We start from the raw sequence: 9,354 nt of genomic DNA, 5'->3' as shown, positions 1-9,354 counted from the left end.
AAAAAAAAAAGCCCTGAGACACAGGAAAACAGCCTATTGACCAGAGACCACTGAACTAGAAAAAAGGACTGAAATTTCCTAAAAGCACAGACTAAAGGATTTTCCCACCGCAACCCTACCCCATCCCCATCTCTGAGACTCTGGTGATATGGAAGAGGAACCACCTGCAAGATGGACCCCAGCTACAAGCTGCACTGTGAACCTGGGCACTGTTCGCTGAAGCCACAGGCCCTAGTATCTCTGAACAGAAACTCCCCAACTAATCAAACTGCCAAATTTCATTGGTTTGCCCTGGGATATTATACAAATATGATTCATGAAAATAAAGCGTACCTTATGGCAAAAACAAACAAACAAACAAATAAATAAAGGAATTAGAATGAAAAATGTGTCACTAGTTCTATATCCCTTCTTATGCACAATACATTAGAGTGACAGTTGGTTTTGTCAACTTGACTCAGAGACAAATCTGGGAAGAGGGAATCTTAAATGAGAAAATGCCTCCATAAGACTGCCCTGTGGTAAGGCCTGTGGTGTATTATCATGATTAATTATCAATGTTGGAGGGCCCAGATCATCCTGAGCAATACCATCCCTGGGGCAGGTGATCCTCAGTTGTATAAGAAAGCATGCTGCACAAGAGGAGAAAGCCTGTGAGCTGCATTCCTCTAAGGCTTCTGCTTCAGTTCCTACTTCCAGGTTCCTGCCCTGATTTCCTTTCAGTGATGGACTGTGATGTGAAAGTGTAAGATGAAATAAACCCTTTCTTCTCCAACTTGCTTTTGGGCATGATATTTTATTATAGCGCTAGAAATACTAAGACAGTTAGCTACATATAATATACAAACACATATATAGGCATTGTCTTAGTTACTTTTATATTGCTGTGGTAAAACACCATGACTAAGACAAATTATGAAAGAATTTATTTTGGGGCTCACAGATTCAAAGAACTAAGTGTCCATGCCCACCATGGCAGGGAACTTGGCACCAGGCAGGCAGTAATGGCACTGGAGCAATAGCTGAGAGCTCACATCCCGAACAAACAAGCATAAGGCAGAGAGAGTTTATTGGGAATAGTGTGGGGTTCTGAAATCTCAAAGCCCACTCCCGGCAACAGAGCTCCTCCAACAAGACACCTCCTTCCTAATCCTTTCTAAACAGCTCCACCAACTAAGGACCAAATATGTAACTAGATGAGCCTTTGGGGACCATTCTCATTCAAACCAGCACAGGTATTGTCATCTGAGAAGACATTTTGGAAGGTGTCTTTGAGAACACACTATAAGGTCTCAATTCTACAGAAATGAAGCACATGGAAATACTTCTCAAGACAAAAAACCTCACAGAGCCACACAGCCACACAGCTCAACCCTGGTTCATCAATGAACTAACTCCACCACCAATTAACTCGAAGACTGTTCACCTTGTCTCAACCATCACTCAAGAAACAAAGCATCTAGGGATACAATTATAGCCCGAGAGTCTGAAGGAGAGCCAGCTATGTTAAACTCTGACACTTTGTACTTAGAAGCCCTTGAGGTTTTGGAGCAAAACGGTGATGCCTAAACTGTGATTCTACACTGGAACATATGTTGGCTATACTGCTATTCACTGCTGCAGCGTGACAGAAAACAGAAAAATTCCAAAATGATTAAGTTAAAAGGAGCAAAGAACTACCACATTAACTTATATAAATGATGGAAAGAATGAAAAGCAGAACAATTATGTCAGAGACATTAAAATGGCCATGAAAAATTAATAGTGCTAACTCTAAATCAATGTGCACATGTTCCAAGCAAATAATATTGATAGATGAGCCAGCAGTGCAGAGACAGTCCAAACCATCCATCAGTCTAAACCTACCCGTTGGATGATCTTGAACAAATTACTGGCATTTTCCATTCCCGTTCTCACTTGTTCCACATTTCCACAGTGGTCACGGAACAGCTCTAGACACCTGTGCCCTTAGGAACCATCTTCACCAATGTTACTTTGGCACTTATGAAGCTGTCGTATGTGAGGAATACAGTACTACGGAAAATGAAGAAGCTCAACCCTTAGTCAGGCATGTAGCTCATGCCTGCAATCCCAGCATTCAGGAGGTGCAGGAGGGAAGAGCAGGAGGGAAGATCATGTGTTTAAGGCCATAGTAAGGCCCTGCTTTAAGTTAAAAAACAAAACAAACAAACAAACAAACAAAAAAACCCCACAAGTGTAAACCGCAAGGCGAGGGCCTAGGTTCAGTCCCCAGCCAGCACGTAAGGGACCAAAGACGCACCTCCATGTAGAGTATACGCAAAGGCTCGAGTTCAGTCCCCAGCACCAAAAGGATTCTGAGAAGACAGACGGCTCACTCAGTTGATAGAACAAGAAACACAAAAGCCATCTTCCAAGTTCAAGTCTTGGAGACCTGGTGTCTACCAGATTGACTCTATAAAAAGAAAAGCAAAGTCTGCATGGTACCTTCAATTTTAACCTGGTTCTCCCTTCTTCATCCAGCATCTCCTCATCTTCAAATTCATCTTCATAATACTGAGGATCAAAAGGCCTACAAAGTATTTTTAAAACAGGCTATTAACTAATATTTCATAAAGAATACTGTCACAATGTAGTTATTATATCCAATATATTTTGAAGCTCAACTTGAAAGAGTATTCAAAATATACTAAAATTTAAAATTCTGATATTACTTGAAAAATCATATTGTATATTACTTGAATATTACTTGAAATAAAGTGCAAACAAGGCTAAAGAGCTGGGTGTGGTGGCATATGCTTTTAATGCCAGTACTTAGGAGGCAGGGGCAGGCAGACCTGTGAGTTCCAAGTTAGTCTGGTCTACATGCCGAGTTCCAGTCCAGCTGAGGTTATACAATGAGACAATGTCTAAAAGAAAGAAAAATCCTCAATTTTTCATATTATATAAGTCTTCCAAAGAACAGAACATGTGCGCTGCGGCTTCCTACATCATTTTCCTAGTGGGGGAAGCATGTGGATGACCCAGGTGTTTGAGTGTTAACTTTGGAGCCTCTGTCAATGAGGCTTAACTACAATGTGATGACAGCAGCTGCTCCAGTGGCCAGCAGACCTTGCAGCTTCCCACTACAGTGCTGCTCGGCTGCAGGAGTCACTAAGTGTCTTGGAGACTTGGTGTCTGCTCACTCCTAAGAGAGTGTCAAACTCCTAACAACAGCCACAGTCAGGAGGTCTCCCTACTGCTTTTTCTGTTGTGGGATGCTTGATTTACTTTTTCAGGCATATAAATGAAGTTTCCATTAATCTGTTAGTCGAATGAATGAAAGTAAGCAAAACATATTCCCATACACCCATATTTCTTTCTTCCTTTCTTCTTTTTTTACTTTGTGTTTTGTTTTTGTTTTTTGAAACAGGGCTTCTCTGTGTTACAGTCTTGGTTGTCCTGGAACTCACTCTGTAGACCAGGCTGGCCTCAAATTCAGAGATCTGTATGCCTCTACCTCCCAAATACTAGGATCGAAGGTGTGCACCATCGTGACTAGCTAATACCCACATATTTCTAGCCAACACCCAGAAGACATCTTAATATCCTTACCTGGGCTCTACGCTGAGGAAGTTGGGCAGTTTAACAAAATATAAGTCATTGCCCAAGTCTGTGTTTACTTTGGGGATCTCCACTTCTATTCTGGTCTCAGGTATCGGCTCTTCCTCCTGCTGATCCTGGGGCAAGCCATTTTCATCCTAGTGCAGGAAAATGGAAGGTTAGAGCTGTGGGGACCGGGTGACCGTCCAGTGCAAGTTCCACAGAAGGTTAGAGCTGTGGGGACTGGGTGGCCGTCCAGTGCAAGCTCCACGCTTTATCACTGAAGGGAGCAAGAGACACTGGGTTTTATTTTGTTCTTTGTTTCACTTGAAACAGGATCTCACTCTGTCATCCAGGGTGGCCTAGAACTCATTACCTAGCCCATGGTGGCCTCAAATTCACAGAAATCCTCCTGCCTCGGCCACCCCAATACTGGGACTACAATTATGAGCCACCACACCCAGCAAGAACCATATTTAGATACTATCTTGGGGCTAATGCACCCTCAGTCCTCTGCGCTATTCCCCCATCTCCGAACATCTCAGATGAAGCAAGCAGAGTCCAGCTGCCTCGGTACAGAGCTGTCATCAGTTGTCTCCCAGAGAGTCCCTGACAAATGTCCAATCATATAGCATCAGACAAGGTTATCCACATGTGGTGAGTCTGAGGCCAGCCTGGACTACATAGCAAGACCCTGCTTCCAAAGCTAAACTTAAAAACAAAAGAATGAAGGAAAAATTATTAACACAGCACACATTTACTTTCATGAATAAGAAAAACAACTTGGGGGGGGTGCTACAGAAATGGCTCAGCGGTTAAGAGCACTGACTGCTTTTCTGAAGGTCCTGAGTTCAAATCCCAGAAACTACATGGTGGCTTACAACCATCCGTAATGAGATCTGATGCCCTCTTCAGGGGTGTCTGAAGACAGCTACAGTGTGCTTACATATAATAAATAAATCTTTTAAAAAAGGAAAGAAAGAAAGAAAGAAAGAAAGAAAGAAAGAAGAAAGGAAGGAAGGAAGAAAGGAAGGAAGGAAAAACAATTAGGTGAAAGGTTCTCAAATATTGGGTGCTCATGGTCTCGCCCTATGAGGCACGGCACCTCATGGTAGCAGCACTCTCTTCTCCACCTTGGAACCAAACGCTTCCTAAGAATCAAGAAAGTCATCTACTCGTTATAGTTTCATGCTATAATTTAGTTAACAACTTCCTCTTCTTAGAGAGATCCTTCCCCTCTGAGACTGTTTCACTTGAATATGGGCCAGCTACTTTCACTTACCACAGGCTGCCCCGGAGTCGGGGGCTTATCTTCTCCATCACTCCCTGAAGAAATGTCATCTGCACCTCCAAACAGATCCATGGTTCCGTTATTATCTTCAATGCAGAGGAAAAAATACAGAGTGTTAACATCTGGTCTTCATTTTAACATCCCCAAGACTCCTGGGCCAGCTCCAGGAAACAGTATAAACCCAAGTCTCAAGCATAGGTAGGGAGAGAAGAGTACTGTGGCCGGACAGGCACTGTGGCATGTGTGTGGAGAGATGGGCACCATGGCATGTGTGTGGAGAGATGGGCACTGTGGCACGTGTGTGGAGAGATGGGCACCGTGGCACGTGTGTGGAGAGATGGGCACCGTGGCATGTGTGTGGAGAGATGGGCACCGTGGCATATGTATAGAGATAGGGGAACTGTGGCACATATGTGGATAGACAGGCACTATGGTACACATGTGGAGAAATGGACACTGTAGCATATGTGTGGACAGACAGGCACTGTGGCATGTGTGTAGAGGGATGGGCACTGTGGCACATGTGTGGACAGACAAGCACTATGGCACATGTGTAGAGAGACAGGCACTATGTCATGTGTGTGGAGGGATGGGCACTGTGGCATGTGTGTAGAGAGAGAAAAAAACTGTAGCATGTATGTAGAAAGTCAGAAACTGTGACACGTATGTGGAGAGAAAAAGTCATTGTAGCACACGTATAGAAAGACATGTGTGGGGCTGGTGAGATGGCTCAGCGGTTAAAAGCACTGACTGCTCTTCCAGAGGTCCTGAGTTCAATTCCCAGCAACCACATAGTGACTCAAAACCATCTGTAATGAGATCAGATGCCCTCTTCTGGTATGTCCAAAGAGAACAATAGTGTACTCATATACATAAATAATTCTTTTAAAAAAATTCTAAAAAGAAAGAAAGTGGGCTGGCATGATGGCTCAGTGGTTAAGGACACTGGCTGCTCTTCCAGATGTCCTGAGTTCAATTCCCAGCATCAACATGGCTGCTTACAACCATCTGTAATGGGATCTGATGCCCTCTTCTGGTATGTCTGAAGACAGCTACAGTGTACTCATATACATAAAATAAATAAATCTTTTAAAAAAAAAGAAAGGAAGGAAGGAGAGAAGGAAGGGAGGGAGGGAGGGAGGAGGAAAGGAGGGAGTTACACTGTTAGGCAGGGAACAAGGCTGTCACTCCTTAATCAGCACACTGACACTTCCAAACTGTCCAGAGGCTCAGCCCTGCCGATAAATTCCCTCAGACTGTAACAAAGAAGCAGGTTCCTAACAGCAGGAGCCAGCAGGAGCTGCCTGCAGTACACTGAGCACCTACACGCTGTCCTCTGTGAGTCATGCCGTCTCAGGTCTGTCAGGGCATGACAGTTAAAAGCACAGAGAGCTAGGAACCCAACCTGCATACAAAGTGAAAGGGCTACCTTTGGGCACCTCGGTGTCACTGTCCGCTTCCGAATCAGATGGAATCGCATTCTTGCGCTTCATTCGTAAAACTTCATCTTCACTGTCACTGCCTCTTGCGGATTCTAAAAGAGCAGAGTTAGAAGGTGTACATAATCACATCCAAGCCTTACAGGGAAACTGTGCAACAATGACTAGAAAAGAGCAATGATACCGGTAACGGTTTGCATTGGTCTACCACAAATTATGCTAAGTCAAAGAAGAAAACATAACCTGGCAAAGCCAGTGCTTGTCATCCTAGACCTAATGAGGCCAAGGCACAAGGAGGCAAGAGCATATTGATGCACAGGTCAGTATGTGATGAGGTTAGGCCTGGGACATGGCTGTAAAGTAGGTCTCGTAACACTCTGTCCTGTATCGTGATAGTGGTAGCCACATAAATCTATATACATTAAACTGCACACAAACAAAAGGGTGGAGGTGAATATGAAGGAATAGAAGAAAACAAAAGTGAAAAACAGGATAATAAAGATGGGAATAAAAGGGACTAGAGAGATGGCTCAGTGGTTAAAAACACTGGCTGCTTTTCCAAAGGGTCTGGGTTCAGTTCCCAGCAATGAGATGGTGGCCCACAACTGGCTGCAACTCCTGTTCCAGGGGACCCAACACTCCCTTCTAGCCTCCATGGGCACTGCATACACATGGTGCACAGACATGCATGCAGGGAAAACACCCATCCGCATATGAAAAAGAAAATCTTTAAAAAGAAACAAGAAAGGACCATGGCTGCACCCAGACATCTGCCCTGAGCCACCCCGGTTCCCATGAATGTTTTACCTGACTTCTGGTCCTGCTCTTCCTCATCGTCTGAATGCCTTCGATCTTCATCTGAGACTTGTGGCCTTTCATCGTCCGAGTTTTGCATTTTCTCCTCATCGGACACCTGTGGCCGGTCCTCATCGTCTGAATTCTGCTTCTCCTCTTCATTATCAGAAGCTACTGGATGCTCATCATCAGAATTCCCCTTTTCCTCCTCAGACAGCTGTTGTCTATCGTCATCAGAAAGCTGGGCCCGGTCCTCATCATCTGTGTTCTGCATCTTCTCCTCATCGTCATCAGAGTTCTGGAGCTTGTCTTCATCGGATCCTTGCTCCCGATCCTCGTCGTCAGAGTTTTGCAGCTTTTCGTCATCTGACTGGTCACTTTTATCCTCTCCGTCCCATTTCTCATCATCTGACTGTGCTTTTTCAGAACCTTCTGCCTCTGAGTGACGGCTCCCTTCGTCCGATCTGTGGCCCTCATCGTCGTCATCGTTATGGGCTTCAGAGCCACTGTGCTGATCCACGTCAGAGGGCTCATTATCCTCGTGGTCAGATCGCTCGGAAGCCTCCGACCTATTGTCTGACTGGTCAGAGTGATTGTCGCTGCCGCTGTGATGAGAGGCCCCCTCCTCCTCACTGTCATCTCCGAACAGTTCCTTGTTACTGGGCTGTCCAGACTCACCTCTGTCCTCCTGATCGCTTTCGCTGCCAGAGGCATTGCTGCCTGAGGCGCCGTTGTCCTGGTCAGAGTCAGAGTCAGACCCGGAATCAGAATCTGTGGGACCATGTAAACACAGGGAGAACACAGTGGGTGAAGGAGCTCTAGAAGTCCATCTCAACTGGGTAAAAGACAAACAGGAGCTGGCAAAATTGTTGAAGCCAACGTTCTCACTGCTCCAGAGACAAAGAAGCTTCAAGAACCAGAAGGACTCAAAGTAAGCAGGCACAGTAGCCCACACCTATAATCTCAGCAGCCCAGGAGGCTAGAGCAAAAGGATCAACTCAAGTTTGAGGCCACTTAGGCTACACAGTGAGTCCCAGGCCATCTTAGGCTACAGCGTGAGACCCTGTATCCCAGCACTTGGGAGGCAGAGGCAGGCGGATTTCTGAGTTCGAGGCCAGCCTGGTCTACAGAGTGTATTCCAGGACAGCCAGGGCTATACAGAGAAACCCTGTCTCAAAAAACCAACCAAACAAACAAACAAAAAAAGTGGAAATAAATAAGTAAATAATGTAGAACTCTTCGTGTTTTACCTCACCCAGTCCCCCGCCACTGCCTAGTTCTCACACGAGTTCAAACAGCAAGCAGCCTACGTTCTGGTACAGGGAGCTCTACTTGATGCAGAGTGACATCGATGCCACTGTGAGGAGAGGCCCCTCCCCCTCCTCCTCACTGTCATCTCCAACAGTTCCTTGTTACTGGGCTGTCCTGAATCGCCTCTTTCATCTTGATCATTTTCTTGACCAGCAGGTAGTGGTCCTTGTACCAGAAATGCAGTAGGACGAGAAAATGAACAGAGCCTAGAGCGGAAGTATAGAAAAAAATTGTACAAGGCCCCATCGGAACACCACATATGCATTATGGAGTTCTAGAAGAATGTAGTGAGTTTTGGTTTGTTTATAAACCCAGTTATGCTATATGAGTATATTTTTGTTTTAATCCTAGGTGTGGACTATGGGGCTGCTTCAGTTTGCCTATAACCATTAATGATCGTCTCCTGCTCTAGGAGGGGGGTGATTTTTGCCAGATAGTTTAATTCTGGGGACTCCAGAGAGGGTATAAACACAGAGCCCCAAGAGAGTAGAAGGCACTCCAAGAAAGCTGCTGCTGCTCCTGGTTGCCGTTGTGGTTTGTCAAGTGAGCAAAGTGAGCAAAGAGACGAAAAGAAAAAATGATATCCTGATGGCAGAGACTGGACCAGCTCCAAGAAACACAATGACCCTAATCATTACAAAGCAGTTTATAGAGATCTGTACCCTCTTTTACCTTTTTCTAACCTTCTTTCTCTCCTACCTAGTGTTGGGGGTGGGAGGGCTGCAGAATGAAAAAGGGTTGGAAGGGAGGTAGAGGTATAAGAACTCAATCAAATAGTAAAACAAATATGCTAACAGAAGAAAGCAGTAGCTAGAGAAATAATGACCCAAATAGAATGAATCTACACATCCAAGAAGTTTAATTAATGCCCCATTGAAAACACTTAAAGAGCCGGGAAGTGGTGGCGCACGCCTTTAATCCCAGCACTTGGGAGGCAGAGGCAGGTGGATTTCTGAG

The 9,354-nt window shown here is 45.0% G+C and overlaps 1 protein-coding gene across 1 annotated transcript in view; it reads right to left on the bottom strand.

Moving 5' to 3' along the window:
- Leo1 (LEO1 homolog, Paf1/RNA polymerase II complex component) overlaps positions 1-9,354 on the bottom strand; it is a 25,793-nt gene that overhangs the window by 12,491 nt on the left and 3,948 nt on the right. Inside the window, exons 2-6 of the mRNA XM_031344406.1 lie at positions 7,099-7,857; positions 6,282-6,386; positions 4,844-4,938; positions 3,574-3,719; positions 2,467-2,551 (exon numbers count right to left, since the gene is read on the bottom strand). Coding sequence (XP_031200266.1) covers positions 2,467-2,551; positions 3,574-3,719; positions 4,844-4,938; positions 6,282-6,386; positions 7,099-7,857 — 1,190 coding nt within the window. The remainder of the gene's footprint in view (positions 1-2,466; positions 2,552-3,573; positions 3,720-4,843; positions 4,939-6,281; positions 6,387-7,098; positions 7,858-9,354) is intronic.

The sequence above is a fragment of the Mastomys coucha genome, unplaced genomic scaffold (genome assembly GCF_008632895.1).
Source record: "Mastomys coucha isolate ucsf_1 unplaced genomic scaffold, UCSF_Mcou_1 pScaffold23, whole genome shotgun sequence".
Classification (NCBI taxonomy): Eukaryota; Metazoa; Chordata; class Mammalia; order Rodentia; family Muridae; genus Mastomys; species Mastomys coucha.
Note: the sequence above shows the minus strand (reverse complement) of the source record. Positions and strands in the feature narration are given on the sequence as shown.